General features: G+C 39.0%; 1 protein-coding gene across 2 annotated transcripts in view; it reads right to left on the minus strand.

The window, feature by feature from the left end:
- Positions 1-16,472, minus strand: part of ZPLD1 (zona pellucida like domain containing 1) — a 219,663-nt gene that overhangs the window by 22,346 nt on the left and 180,845 nt on the right. For both annotated transcript variants that reach the window (XM_023623836.2, XM_070242899.1), the window contains 2 exons: positions 16,011-16,124; positions 873-1,093 (listed from right to left, as the gene is read on the minus strand). In XM_023623836.2, coding sequence (XP_023479604.2) covers positions 873-1,093; positions 16,011-16,124 — 335 coding nt within the window. The remainder of the gene's footprint in view (positions 1-872; positions 1,094-16,010; positions 16,125-16,472) is intronic.

The raw sequence follows: 16,472 nt of genomic DNA on the forward strand, positions 1-16,472 counted from the left end.
GCTAGGATTTACCAATATGTTTAATTTAAACAAGCAAAACGAAAAGATCGTACTAAATGAATTTCAGCGTAACACTCCCAAAACCACAATATTTTAACTTCAATTAATTTTAATTCCCAGGAGAGTCAATTCCTTATTCAATTCTATTTTTTGGTGTTCGATGCATGGATAAATAAATAAATAGCATAGACGAGTGGTTCTTATTCAGGGTGTAAATATTTGAAGCGGTGTTTTGATTTTCACTGGAGAAAGTGTGCTACTGGAAAGAGAATGCCACTGGGACTTTATGTGTAAGATTGGGGATGACAAACATGTTGAAATTCAAAGGACAGTCCCACACAGTGAAGAATTTCACACCAGAAATAATGACAGCCTTCTTTTATAAAACACTGGTGGGGATCATTCAGTGGTGAACACGAGACCTAGAAAATTCTAAGGCTGCTTTTCCATATTTCATCTTTCTTTCTGAATGAGGTCACTAAGAAGCAATAGGCCAAGTGATTCGTTGCCCATCTCAGTGGGACAAACAATTTTTGTATGATCAGGTATTTCCACAAATAGCATGAGGAACATAGCTATGATAAACTGTAGACAAATATTCATCAATGTCACTCAAACAAAATAATGTTGCTTAGAGAAGCACAGCCGATCTCAGACCCCTCAACTGCCAGATACAATAAACAGAACCATTACTGGAAGATACAATTGTACGTTTGGGAGCAGAATCCTCAAACAGGCAAAGGGAAGTGATTGGTTCAGTATTCTTGGAATTTTTTCTTGAAAGACAGATTGAGCTTCTGATTATTTCATGAAATGGGGAGATCTTTTAGTAATGACCCCAAGTCTAGCACACAATTTCACCCTGATCTTACCACTAGATTGTTTCCACAGCCCTCCAACGTGCTGAGGTTGATGATGAAAATGACCACGGCGGGAAAGGTGTTATTATTGATGAAGCCCCTGCAATGGGAGTCCCCATGTCTTCCATTCAGTGCCAGATCTGTTTCAGAGTAACCAGAGAAGAGTACTGTGCAAAAATTAATCTTCATCGTAATGGCCTGCACCCCACAGTAGACACTGATGTCTCTTTCAGCTGAAATAAAAATACATAAAAAACAAATGTAAGTCTCAAAATCACAGTAGAAGGTACAAGAATAACTTTAACATCTCCTGATGTACTTATTCATCCTCTCAGTCTCATCCCTATATTTGAAAACACCATAATCCAATGTGCAAGTTATCAAGAAAAGTAGCCAGGAAAAAACTCTTTGATTTAGTTATTTAGAGAGAGGCCTTTGAGGGTAGAGATTACAGCTCATCTTTGTTTCTCCTGTCTGGTGTATGGTGTACGTGCATTAAATGTCAGTTGAGCATATTGTTGAATGATTAGAGAAGTGAGCAGAAAAAATCGGGCTACTGAGCAAATTCAGAACTAGAGTAACTGAATTATTCAGATCACCTGTCTAAAGTAGTGAAACACACTGCAAATGATGCATTTTCCCAAGTGTAGGGAAGAAGCGGTTAAAATCCATCCTAAGCCAAATTGTGGAGCACTTTGGTATTTTGTAACCTATCTTATCCAGGATGTAGAAACAAAAGCCATCCATCAGAATTTCATTTTATTTTGCCTATATTAAATCACACTAGAGAGAGAGAAGATGAAAAATGGTGTGCTGATATTACAAACAAAAATGCATAGCCTTCTCTAAGAATATTTTGCCAATGACTATGCCTTAATCAAAGGAATGAGCCAGGCATGGAAATGTAAAACATGATTTGCAGTGTTTTCTGTGACTCTATGAGTTATCAGTGATGGGACCCATTCTAGGTCTGTAAAGGCAAGCCTGCACACACACACACACACACACACACACACACACACACGCATGCACATATGCTTTCCATATCTCTATTTAGTTATTTTTCTACATATAATGAAGAAAATATATGTAAAAAGCGGAGAAGTTGACTGCTAGGTAATTCCCCAGTGGCAGAAGCTTTTACTCTTATTGGTTTTGGTAACTGTTATAAGTTGAAAAAAGATACATTGAAGTGGTAACCCCCAGTACCTCAGAGTGTGACCTTATTTGGAAATAGTGTCGTTGCAGAGGTAATTAATTTAGATGAGGTCCTAGTGGAGTAGGGTGGCTCTCCAATCCAATATGATGGGTGTCCTTGTAAAGGGGATGCCATGTGAAGACAGAGACACGAGGAGGATGCCATATGAAGGCAGAGAAGTGAAGTGATGCATCTCTACACCAAGGAATGCCAAAGCTTGCCAGCAAGCCACCAGATGCTAGGAAGAGGCAAGGAGGGGCTCCACCCAGAGTCCCAGAGGGAGCGCAGCCCCACGGACACCTTTATTTTGGACTTCTGCCCTCCAGAGTTGCTAGACAATACACCTGTGTTGTTTAAATCACCCCGTTTGTGGCACTTTGTTATGGCAGCCCTGGGAAATTAATACAGGAACCTCGCCACTTTTTAACACTCTGTTTTACCACTTAGATAAAGCATATGAAACAAGCATCAGGTTTTCACAATGTGGAAATAGACAAAAGCTGATTAGGCTGTTGGGAGAAATCACCTTGATTGTTCAAAAAAGGAAAAACAAGCAAAACAAAAGATTTTTTGGTAAATGACAGGATATTCACCTGAGCAATATGTAAATGTGTCATTCAAGATGTTTTGGCATAGAATGAATTTGCCTAAATCCCACAGTTCTGATATAAGGGTAGAGTGGTCAATAGCGTATTTCTTTGGAGTATTCATTCTCTATACTGGTTTTTGCTGGCAAAGTGAGTCATATTTTGGGGAAATGAATAAGTCAATATGGAAATTTCTATGTTTGGCTATGCTTTTAAACTCATTACAAAAAAGAAAGAAAACCTTTTTATGGCCAAAGATGGAAAGACAGATGGGAAATCTCTTTCATGGCCAAAAGGCAGTATTAGGCTAGTTCGTATAGAAAACTCCAAGCAATATTTCCTTTGCAACTAGAAAAATAAAACGAATTCACTATGGCATTCACTTTTCCAACATAGAAAATAATAAATACCACTTACATCTGGGAGAATATCTCTATTAGCCTTCAGCAACATTAACTGTTTTAACGCAACCATCACTTTTAAATAATGCTCTTTACTAAAATAAGACAGTTCGTGTTAACAATATATAGTGACTTCTTACCAACTTCAAAATGCACCTTAAATCTATTGATTTTTCCCCATCTTCATGCTATACCTCAACCAGCCTCATGCCAACCAGCTGGTTGAGAACGGCTTCCTGGAGAAGATGGCATTGAGCTGAGTTTTCAGGTATCAGTAGGAGTTGGCTACATAAAGGAGTGGAAATTTTGTAACACAGAGGGGACAGCATGAATAACGACACAAGTGTGAAACATGCTCAGGCTTGTTGGGAGCTGGACAGTTCCATTTTCATTAGAATTTAAAAAGTAAAGAAGGAAATGGCAGGGAATGAGGCCATACATAAGATCACGGGAGACCTTCACGTACAAAATGGTCTCTTTAGGGTAACAAAACGTCCTCCTGAATGTCAAATCAAATTCTCAACTACTAGAGAGTTCACTAAGAACTCTCTTTATGCCTAGTGAATGGAGAATGAGCGTCATTGCAGTACTTGGCATCTCCTAAATGTATCAAAGTGAGGCCATATTAAGTATATTACAAAAGAGAGGTACCATTCTCCTTAATTTACATCAACTAAAGACTTCAGCTTCTTCACCTTTGTTTAGAGGAATTAATTGATGCTTACAATAGCCTAACAAATGGCAATGATTACTTTGTCCAGAGGTAGAGCTCTCTCTTCTGTTTTCTGCTTTATAACTGAAGACTTGAACCCTTGCAACGGAACTGCATTTGCTACAAGCTGATGCCACTTGGAGATACAAAAACAAAATAAAAGCCTTTTGCAGTGTAAGAAAAGAGATCTGTTCAAATCCATCCTAACCCAGTTTTCTAAAGACTTTTCACTGTTCCTTCCCAGGAACACATTTTTTCTTGGTTGTAGGTACTAAAGACATCTATTCAGCACAACTTTTCCATTTGTGAGGCTTTGAGGGGAAAAAAAATGATACTTCAAGTTTCCAAAGGGCAATTTCTGCCAAAAGTAGAGAAATTTTTTTCAGAGTTACTGAATAACAGTTGCTCTCAATAGCTAAAATTTTTTAGCCTTTTTATGGTCCAATCCTAGCCTGAATTGTGACATCCCTTTGGACAATACTCGAGTATTAAACAATTCAATGAGCACAAGCTAACAACCAAAAGTCAAGGAATAAATACCTTTAGATGTTTGATTTTTAGTGTTTTGTGTTTAAAGATTGTAAGTATGTTTAAAATGACAAGCCTTCTGACAGAGTTTATGTGCAGGTATGTTACCAAAATGACAATTTTTCCCCTGATATTTTAACCAAGCTAAGCTTTTCACAGAAATTTTTTAAAATATAGTATTCAATGGAATTCAGGTAAAAATAAAGAAATGTTCTGCATGCCTCTTATTTATCAATCAGGTAATGAGTTTGTCTCAGATTTTCTAAAATTACGCAAATTTTAAATATCCCATCACACTTTCAACCACCTATCTTACCATGTATAAAAATGTGTCCTGATTTTGTGTTCACAGAATATGCTTACCATATAAATGAGAGTAAAGAGAGGATGGATCCAATTCTAAATATATGAATAAAAATATCACTCTACTTCTTTATCTTCAATAAAGTTCCATTCCTAGAACACCTAATTACAATTTTCCCTTTAGACACAATTCCTGACAACATATTTGCAGCATTTCATTCACACATCTAACACGTATATCTAACTTTATTATTCTTTTCAACAATTCCATGCTCAACTGGCTTAAATCCAATGGCATCCAAATGACGCTAAAGATTCCCAGCTTTTGATACACTGAATGATTTTCATCTCATTTCAAAACTAAGTTTGAGACCTACATTTCCTTTCACTAGCACCAGAATATTTATTTTAACATTTTCTAATTATTACCTAGAATAATAAGGGCGTGGATCAATGCAATTATTCAAATAATTTGCACATATGCATTCTGCAATACAAATACACATGGCAACACCCCAAAATTGGGCCGTCAGCTACTCAGGACTATAGTGCAGTGGCTCAAAACGTTCCTTTGCCATTGATCTGAAAAAGTAAAAATCTGTAGGAAAGGCAGTTCGGGGGAGGAGGAGGTCAAGTGTATAATGTAAAAAAAGATGGGGTGCACAAAAACTGAGCACACACAATTAGCGTCATTTTTATATAAGCTAGAGGCTATTGGTCCTATTTATTTTCAAGATCTAAACTACATGCCACTTCTTATCAGCAAAGTATTCCAATAAAGCATTTATTGTATACATATTATGTGTCTGTCTCTGTGCTAGACTCTGAAGATAAAGAGATTAACAAGAGTCTTTCACTTCAAGGAACTCATTGTTGAGTAGAGGACACAGCGACCTTACAGCCTGAGGATGATACAACAGAGGTTTGTGTGCAATGTTGTATACAACTATGTCTTGCTAGGGCAAAGGTGTTTGCAAGGACTGTTGGGAAGAAATGAAACCATTTCAGCTGGTCACATTTTATAAGAAACGGATGAGATAATGCCCTGAAGAGAGGGGTCGTATCAACTGATGCTCAGGTTTCTATCTTTAGTGACTGAGTGGATTACTCCCTGAGATAAGAAATACAGGGGAAAAAAAGATGATGGGGGCCAGCCCCGTGGTCGAGTGGTTAAAGTTCCCATGCTCCGCTTCGGCGGCCCAGGGTTTCGCTGGTTCACATCCTGGGCATAGACATGGCACCATTCGTCAGGCCACGCCGAGGCGTCATCCCACATGCTACAGCTAGAAGGACCCACAACTAAAATATACAACTATGTACTGGGAGGATTTGAGGAGAAAAAGCAGGAAAAAAAAAAGATGATGAGCTCAGTTTTTGCGAGGCTGAGGTTCATATGGGCCATTCAAGCAGAAATGTACGGCAGGTGGCTGAAAATATGAGTAATATTTGGAGGATAGAAAACAGTGAGAAATATAAATTTGAGAATCACCAAATACTCAGCATATCGCTTATAAATAATAATAGATGAAACACCCATGGGAGCATTCAGGTAAGGAAAGAAATCAACTGAGTACAGAAAAATAATACGTAAGTTGTCCCATAATGAGACTTTCCTTCGTTTCCCCAATGGAATATAGTCATTGCCTTGTGCTCTATCCCGTGTCACTCTGTGAGTCTACTCTATGGTTTACATTATTTCTGGGAGTGGATATTTGCTTTCCCACTAGATTAGGAACTCACTGAAAGCTCTGGGTTTTCTCAGAGTGCCTAGCAAATACTTAGCAAATGTTTATTAAAATATGCATGATTCAATTCTTTCACAAACAGCATGCATGCTTTCTAATATTTTAGTATCAAGTTCCAAGATTCGGGCAAAAAAAAAAAATGTGCCCAATTGACATGGGCTCATCTTGGTTGTCCATCCAGAACTCCTATTTCCCATCTGTACTCTGCCAGCTCTGAGATGATTCCTGTTCTCAAAGTGTTAGACAAACATCAAAATCCTTAATGTCAGATATTTTCTGACTTCCAGTTGAGAAAATTCAGCCCATTAAATAATATGAAAGTAATGAATTTTTTTATTTGTTTAGGTATTTAACCTTTTAAATGCATCAGTCTTAGAGAATAATTATTTGGCCTCATTATTAATAATAATTTTTTTAAAAAATCATTTCCCCTCAATACTGATAGATTTGCTTATCCCTATTTAATAGCAAGCAAGTGCAAGACAGTCAGCTAGGGTTGGCATAAACACTGCAGTTATATAAGAACACAAAGCCAGCCGGACATCCTGAGTACTACACTCTGACCGACAATTCTCACACTTGACAGTGCATATGTATTACCAGGGAATCTTATTAAAATGCCTCTTCTGATTCCATAGATCTGGGGTGGGGCTTGATTTGTGCATTTCTTACAAGCTCCCAGGTGATGTCAATGCTGCAAGTCTCTTAACCAATTGAACTTCTTGGTCACAACTATACTTTTGACTGGGCAGGAGGTAACCCTTTGGTGGATTCCGATTTTATGGACGAGAGATAGACAGTGACAAGAACCATGAAGGAGGTGGGTGTGTGTCTGACTCCCTTCCTTGTCTGGGGAACTAACATGTTTTGAATCTCAAGGAAGGAGGGCTCATGAAAAGCTCTATGAGCCTGAGCCTAAATAAGTTAACTTTAGTGCTCAGGTGGCAATGTGTGAAACAGAATTGGGAACAGGATCAGTCTTCTCCTATCCCTACCTCTACCCCATTCCACAAACCACAGCAGTTTAATGACTGGAGCAATTCAGTCCACCTCAAATGAAACTATGCCCTGGGCACTCTCTGAAACATCTGGAGGAGACGTGGGTGGGGGTGGGTGAGTCTGCTGTGAGCAGTTGGAAGCTCTGTGCGGTTCACATGCAGGATTCCTGCGAATATGATTGCACTCGTACCCATGGACCAGTTTATACACACTTAAAAGTAGCATTGGTTTAAAACTGATAGTATGAACCAAAACCTATTCAACATACCAGGAGGAGGCTTCTCTGTACGCTGAAGAGTGCACTGCTTCGTTCGTTGTGCCACAGAAATCTCACCTGGAAATAACTTCCCTCCTGGACTCCAACAGATATTCCAAAACTGATTATAACAGCTTACCAGATTATAAGAGTAATGTCTACATTATTTCCATTTCTATCACTGTAAAATGAGAGTATTAATATTTGGCACTACATAACCTTAAAATTGCTTAGAGAACAGATGCTATATTCGTTGCTTTAACTCATTTTTTAAAGTTACTTTTCCTCTTAACAAGTTTTTATACACTATTGAGGTTTTGATGCTAAAAGAGCAGGAAGTCCTAAAGGGATATCGATATTTCATCTACACAAAATACCAGCAGCTGATGAAGAATTTAAAGTGGATTAGGAATTCAAATTTCCTCTCTGTATGGAACAGGTTTCTTGCCACCTTAGTTTTTCACATCTGTTTCTCGTTAGTAAATCCAAGCTGTTGTTTCCAGCGCTGTAGGAAATTCATAGGCAGTCTGAAGCGAAGTTTGCAGACTTATGTTCACACTTGCTTCTCCACCTTCCTCGGAAGCAAAAGAGTTTGGTCATCTTTATGGGGCAGAAAAATGCATACGGGTTTTTCTTATATAAGCAGAGGAAGAGAAAAATTCATGCAATAAAAAACTTCGCTTTTAAAATAAAGAAGGGTACGGACTCTGAATTAGTCAGTCAGTGAACTTGCTGACTAATTGCTCTTCTCTCCACTGCACTTTATCACCTTAGATTAATCAGGATGTGATCAGCAGTCACTGACTGGATCAGTTCTTCTGCCTCATCTGGTCTAGCAATCGCAGTCACTGGTGCAGAGCAGAAAGCAGACATCCTCTTGACAACTTGGAGACCGAAACACACTGCCACACAGGAAGGCAGGAGAATTGGCCCTTCTTATCTACACAGAGGGCCAGAACATAGTCCCTGGGGTAATCATTCCATTATCCACTCTTACTTTGTGTTTGGGCACAGAACAATACAATGGTTAGGAAAACCTAACACAGATTAGATGGTTCATTTTGCTTGATCCATCCATCAGTTCTATTGATTAAATGGGTGGTTCGCTATTTTATTTCCTGTGCTAGACTGGCGTTCATTGAAATATTAACAAATATTACTGGAAAAATATTTCCTCAGTCAGGTAGATCCTGGAAAGGCTAAACAAATTCCTCTACATGAGATTTTTCAGGTTCTTTAATGTGGAAATTTCCATTGTGATCCTCCACTTGTGCATCAGTTTTTTCTTTCAGTTTTCTTGAGATGTAGTTGACATACAGCAATGTGTAAGTTTAAGGTCTATAGCAGAACGACTTGACATACGCATACTACAAAATGATTACCACAATGCGTTTAGTTAATAGCCATCATCTCATATAGACACAAAGAAAAAAGAAAGAAATATTTTTGTCCTTGTGATGAGAGCTTTTAGGATTTACTCCTTAAGCAACTTTCAAATACACTGTATAGTATCGTTAACTACAGTCACCATGCTGTACAATCCATCCCATGACCTATTTATCTTATAACTGGAAGCTTATACCTTCTTTTGACTCCCAACATCTAATCCCCTGCTCCCCGCTCCTTGCCTTTGATAATCACAAATCTGGTATCTTTTTCTATGAGTTTGCTTGTTTGTTCTTTTTAGGTTCCACATATAAGTGAGATCATACTGCATTTGTCCTTTTCTGTCTGACTTATTCCAGTTAGCATAATTTCCTTAAAGTCCATCCATGTTGTTGCAAATGGCAAGATTTCCTTCTTTTTTATAGATGAATAATATCCCATTGCATATATATATACATATATCACCTTTTCTTTGTCTGTTCATCTGTTGATGGACACAGTTGTTTTCACGTCTTAGCTGTGGTAAATAATGCTGCAGTAACATGGGAGCAGAGATATCTCTTTGACGTAGTGATTTTGCTCCCTTTAGATAAAGGTCCAGAAGTGGAATTCATGGATCAGATGGTAATTCTATTTTTAATTTTTTGAAGAACCTCTGTACTGTTTCCCATAGTGGCTGCACCAATTTAAATCCCACTAACGGTGCACAAGGGTTCCCTTTTCTCCACATCCTCACCAGCATTTGTTATCACTTGTCTTTTTGATAACAGCCATTCTAACAGGTGTGTGGTGATATCTGGTGATATCTCGCAGTTTTGTTTGCGTTTCCCTAATGATTAACAATGTTGAGCACCTATTCATGTACCTGTTGACTGTGTTAATATCTTCTTTGGAAATATGTCTATTCAGGTCTTTTGCCCATTTTTAATTGGATTATTTGTTTTTTATATACAACATTTTTTTTTTTTTGAGGAAGATTATCCCTGAGCTAACTACTGCCAGTCCTCCTATTTTTGCTGAGGAAGACTGGCCCTGAGCTAACATCCATGCCCACCTTCCTCTACTTTATATGTGAGACACCGACCACAGCATAGCGTGCCAAGAGGTGCCATGTCCGTACCCGGGATCTGAACTGGCAAACCCTGGGCCGCCGAGAATCGGAATGTGTGAACTTAACCGCTGCGCCACTGGGCCAACCCCTATACAGCATTTTTTAAACATAGTATTCAAAGTTCACTTTAAGGCATCATGATTTGACAGAAAAATTTCTAGTTTTATATCTCTGTCAACTGCTACCTTTGCAACATTGAATTATAATCCTCAATTTCCGCATTGTACAACGAGGATTGAAAAAAATCTGTAGGTTTTTCGTAAGGAATGAAAGAGAATCATGTAACGTGCCTGGCACTCAATACGTGGGACCTATTGTTTCCTTCCTTATTAGTGTTGTTTTAGACAGATTACAAAATGACGAATTATGTGACTGACCTACGTTCAATTTCCCATGACTGGTTAGTCCATCATAAGACAATGTCAGGCCACAAAATTCCTTGTGCCATGAGCCTAATCTCACCTTGGTTGTGCCTTTATCATTAAAGACTTCTTTAGAAGCTCGAAAGTTTAGCCTAACCCTTATACACTACCATCTTTCCGAAAGGTGCTCTGGTTCCAGAAGGTATCCATCAATCACAGAGGTCAAATGCTCTTATCTGTATGCCGTACTCTGGCCAAATAATTCTTTGGTACTCTAAAAGTCAACATGGTTTGAGTTTTATTCTGCGAGGAGAACAACTATAATTTCAGCAGGGCGATGAGTCTGTTCCTTGTTATTGGCTTCGCTATCCAAGAGTTAACTACCTTTAAAATTAACTAGGACCCCTTTAAATTTCAAATGAATTAGACCACGGCAGTTCCCTTTGCCCAAGGATAAATGCCACGGAAATTAAAGAAAATAGTTCTAATGTCATGAAACAGCAAAGGTCAGATAGGGTGAGATGATTACTCTCATCATTATTAACAGTACTTTGCATTTAGATAGCCCCTCTCCTTTGCCAGACTCATTCTCATTCCGTCCCATTGCTTACTAGCTGAGCAGCTTGAGGAGCTCCTGATGCCCTCCAGGGTGATCCTGCTGTGGAAGAGACTCAGCAGGGCAGGAGGGGAGTGGGCAATTAACCTTTAGGCTGTATTTGCTCACTCTAGTCTTCTTTTGCAAACAACCTGCGAAAAGGTGCTTACTTGAAAACAATACCCGTATAAACTCAAAGCCTCTCCTGGGACTTCTGATTTACCTGGATTTAAGAATTTGGGTTTTTTATTTAACATAGATTTAAAATTGCAATGATGTGTGTGTGTGTGTGTGTGTGTACATTTGGAAAGTTTGGATATTAGTTGTCAGATAGTAGTACAAGTGCTAACGTGTAAGGACTGAGGCAAATTAAGAATAAGAGCTTAATTCTCCGTGTTGAAAGTAAGGTAAAAGGCTTCTCTTTCCTCCCTTTTCTTAGAGCATTTACATCAGAAACCTTGTAATTGTAAGTAGTCTCTCCTCTCCTTTTGAAAACTAGATAGGCCTTTTGTCAGCTTTATGACCCAGGAATGTCTTGTCAGGAGGGGGAGCCATCTCTTGAAATGTAAATATCAAGTTAGACAGCTCCCCATCTCACAGTTTCTGTGAGAGGGTAGGAACCTAACTTTGGTGGGAGGCTTGCTCCAAATTGCAAAAGTACCTTCTTTCATAGAGATGTGAGTTTATTTTTCCTCTGGATAAGCCAATGTGCTAACACAGGTGGTCACCACAATTACCAGGTAAATTTAGGCTGAACTATATGTGACAAATGGTGCTGTCAAGTCCTCTTAATTGAGGACCACTTATTGTTTATTTTGAAAACATATATGTAATAGGTTGTATCTGGTTGGCTGTATAAAATGGTGAGATTTCTTTCTGTCTTTGCAATCTCTTACTGAATTGCCTGTGATGAGCATCATATTCTGGTTTAACACTAATTCAATAATAAAAGTGTTTTCATCTCTACTATCTTTGTGGAAAGGATTTCTGGAATGGGAGAAGATTTCGTTTTTATTTCCCCAACACCTGACTATGCCTTTAATTGGAATAATGGACTCAAGATACCAATAGAATACCTACGTCAGTTATTCTTAACCATAAATGTGCATTGGCCTCATCTGCAGAGTTTAAAACACAGATTCCCAGCCTCACAGTCAGAGATTCTGACACTATGTATCTGGAGGGAAGCAGTGGAGTCCACACTTTTAACATCTCAGGTGATTTTGATACAGGTGGTCAGTGGGCGCCATTGTAAATGGATGTTTTGACATAAATTTTTTAATTTACCATATGAAAAGTGTTTCCTTTTTCTGTTCTAGTCACTTCCTGCTCATTTATAAGTTTTCTTTACGTTTACAAGTGTGTAACTATGGCATCAGCCGGGTCCTCTCTGCTGAGCCATCTTCTTACTTTTCGGCCTTCTTTTCCACACATAACAGGGTGAGGCTTCACTGTCCTTCCCAGGCCTCTGGCCCCTCACTCTCCTAGGGGCCACTGCCTCCCGCGTCGCTGAGGAGATGAACACAATAGGCATCTCTCAACTTCTCTGCCTGTGTCTTTTATCTCCTTCTCTCCTAAATCAAAGAAACGGCTACGGCTTTTCCAGATCAATTCCTTCACTTATACCTTGATCTTTTCCATATTTTCTTTCTAATTTCTGAATACTTTCCCTTTACTCACGTATGCTCAGGTCTCTAGTCCTGTAATCTAAAAAGTCCTCTTTCCTCATTTAAATTACTGGCTCTGGTTACTCCTCTCTTTCCTTCACCACCAAAGTTTCCTAAATAATTGTCTATTTTCATACCTTTCATTTTCTACCCCCATTCACTGCTCACTCACTGCCCAGGGATTCAGCTCTCACATGGCTGTCTTTGGTTTTGTGGGGACCTGGAATTGGCAACCCCAAGATATGTCTCTTTGGCATCAAGATTATTTGAGGCTCATTGCTTTTGATAAACTGGGACAGGGAAGGAGGCTCTGAGGAATGGAACTTGCCCTTTGTTAGGACACGTTTACATTTGTAAGGTAAATCTCTATCTGTAAAAGGTGCCTCCCTCTCTGTACCAGGAAGAAGAAAGGAGATGACCTTCTCTCTAAAAACTCTTAATCAATACCAAAGGCAAGGACTTAAATCTGCATTTTATTGTGCTGGTCTGGTAACCTCCTGTAACTGACTTCCCTCCCCCTCCCAACATTGGCATCTCCTTAAAGATTAAGCATCTTTCCTTAGGCTAGGAACTGATTGCTGAGCTCACCTGTGACCGCCCAGCTCCAGACAATCAACTAGCCTCCTGCTACACCCACCGAGATAGCCGACCACTACCTGCTGTTTCCATCAAGCGCTGTGCTGACAGAGAGGCCTCGTGACTATTGTAAAAGGGACATTTCAATCATATGTGAAACACCCTGTTTAGGGGTATATAACCACTATGTGCACCCCACTTCTTCGGTGCCCTTTCTTCCTTCAGGAAGAAAGGCCCTGGGCCATGGTTCCTCATAAAGCTTTGTTTAATTTTCTCTTGCTATTCTGTCTCATGTGAATTTAATTCGTTCTCCAGCCAGACGAACCCCCATTTGGGGAGAGGACATGTCCTCCTCCCCTACAGTTTCAACCATTCTCCTCAGACCCATATTTCCTACTACTGGATAGAGGCTGCCACCAAAAGTTCTAAAAGCTCCCCAAACCCATTGTCTCCAAATCCAAACTTCCTTTCTAAAACAGGCAACTGTCCTGTATCTTTAGCATCACTTAACAGAATCAACATCCAGCTATCCAAGTTCAAAACACCCTCTAGTCCTCCCTCTCTTTCACTTCCCAAACTGGACCAGTCCTCAAGTTCTGCTGAGTTCACCACAAAATATCTCCTGATAGCTGGGTCCTCTGCTGCTCCCACTGCCACTGCCTTCAGGATATTTCTCTCGGCTTCCAGTCTCTTCAAACGTGATTCTATCTTTTATACTTTTCCCAATGTCTGCTGTCTAAAACAAAATGCGACCATACCAAACCCTTAAAAAGGTGTGTTTAAAAAACCTCAATGGGGGACTGGTCTGATGGCATAGCAGTTAAGTTCAGTGTGCTCCACTTTCGTGGCCCAGGTTTATGGGTTGGGATCCTGGGTGCAGACCTACACTGCTTGTCAGCCATGCTGAGATGGCAATCCACATACAAAACAGAGGAAGATTGGCACAGGTGTTAGCTCAGGGCTAATCTTCCTCAAGCGAAAAAAAAGAAAAAAATGAAGATTAGCAACAGATGTTAGCTCAGGGTGAATCTTCCTCAACAAAAAAGAAAACAAAAACAAAAACTCAATAGCTCTTCATTGCCTACAAAATAAAGACAAATGTTTTCATTACACAAACAACGCACAAAGTATTCTTGCCAAAACATTTGAAGCTGAGTTTCCTCAAACCTCTAGCTCTAGTTACTTTACAGGATATACAGGAAAGAGGAGCATGTTAAATGACACGTCAGAGTTGCAGCCAAGCAGATCCAGAGTGTCAGAATTCTACAAAACAAATGACCAAATTACTTAAAGAGATAAATAGCATTTTAGAAAAGCAAGAAACAGAGAGGAACTGTTATAAATTAAAATAGACCTAAGACATGTATCAACAAACACACCACGTGAGTGCGTTAGAGCAACTTGCTTGAGTACTAGATGACATGAAGGAATTATTGCTACGTTCGTTAGATGTATGCATGAAGTGCAATGATTTATTTAAGTTCTTTTCCAGTAGATACACACAATGAAAGATGAATAATGGATTTATTTTTAAATATTCCAGAGATGGGGGTGGTAAGAAGGAGAGAGGGATGAAACAAAATTTGTAAAAGTTAATAACCAACAAAGGTGGATGAGCAATATGAGTGCTCTTTTTCCTACTCTCTACTTTTGTATAAGTTTGGAGTTTTCCATAATAAAAACGGCAAAATGTACCCCACAAACCATCATTTGCGGTATTCGAAACCATTAAGAACCCTCCCTTCGCATACTTTTCCAGACTTCCCTGTAGACCCATCCTGACCTCCACGTTTTGCTTCATCAGCCGCTCACTGGCCCTAGGTCTGGGCTCAGGAGGACATTCCCACACATTCTGATCTTAATTCTGGAGCAAACCAGATTACCTCTCTTCAGATAATTTGGCAATCTCACATCAACTACATAACTACCTCCTGATTGCTCTAAGTAGATGGGCTGCTGCCATCACATATACACATATATAGCAGTCCTGGCAGGTTTGGAGAATGTCAAACAGGTCAAAAGGCGTTTCAGTGTGCATGGCAGACTTGGAAAAGCAGCTTCAGATTGTCCAACCTTTATTCTGTAAATGTTGAACTGTGCTCTCTCACTTTACCTGAATAAAACGGCAAATATTTAAATGAAACATTGAATTACTTCTCACAGAGTGCAGATTTTAGGAACCTGTGGGACTGTCCACTAATATGGTCAAAATCTCATATCTATCACCATATTGATGGGTTGCTGTGAAATGCATTCTGAAGCTGGCCCGTGTACTTTAGTGGTGACCAACATTTCACTGAGATAATATTTTTTGAGTATTGCATAATATTTCACAATCATTTTCTTTTAAGTGTTATTCCTAAATAAATCTATTAGCATATAAGGGCAGTTTTGAACATTCAAATTAACGTATAGAGAAAAAAGGCATCAATTAGGCAAATTTTGAATGAAATTAGCCTCTCAATTTTATCACCCACTAGCCAATACTTTTCACATCTGTGAGCAGCCATTATAATAATATTAACTATGATGAACACTTTGTATGTTAATGTAGGTATAAATTATAACTCCAGAAAAATGTCTTTTGTCATTTGCCATTTGTTAATATCTACTTAATATAGAGGGATATCCCCCCTATTTTCCATATGTATTTAAATAATTTATCATTCAAACATAATCACTCTTTCCAGATACAATTAGAGAAAAGATTAGGTTCAGACTTACCAGGAAATCTACTGTGGAGGTTGGCATCACAGTTGTAGCCATTGAACTGAGCAGACCCCGGGAGCACTCTCATTGTTAGAAGCAACAGCAAGCATATTTGTTCCATTGCAAAACCTAGAAAACAGCGTCTCATCATGTGGGCATCACCAGCCTTCACTCTTCCTGCTGGGGAGACTGAGGCTGATCTCATTCGCTGTCAGATAGGCAGGCAGTCTACATTCATGCAGTCAAGGTCATTAAAGGTCTAAGGATTATCAGCAATAATGATCAGCAATGAGGCAGAGATTTTGGTCACAATATTTCAAAATTATTTTCATTCTTTGGCTTCAGTTTGCTAAGAGTTACAAAGCCAGGCTTTTGTAGTGGAAGAGCTAAGGTATAAATCGTAAAATTTGCAAAAGCAAAATTCTTTATTATAAATAGGAAGAACTCCAACTAAGTACTTGGCAGATTAGAAGAGCA

This window comes from Equus caballus, chromosome 19 (assembly GCF_041296265.1).
Source record: "Equus caballus isolate H_3958 breed thoroughbred chromosome 19, TB-T2T, whole genome shotgun sequence".
NCBI classification, from domain to species: Eukaryota; Metazoa; Chordata; class Mammalia; order Perissodactyla; family Equidae; genus Equus; species Equus caballus.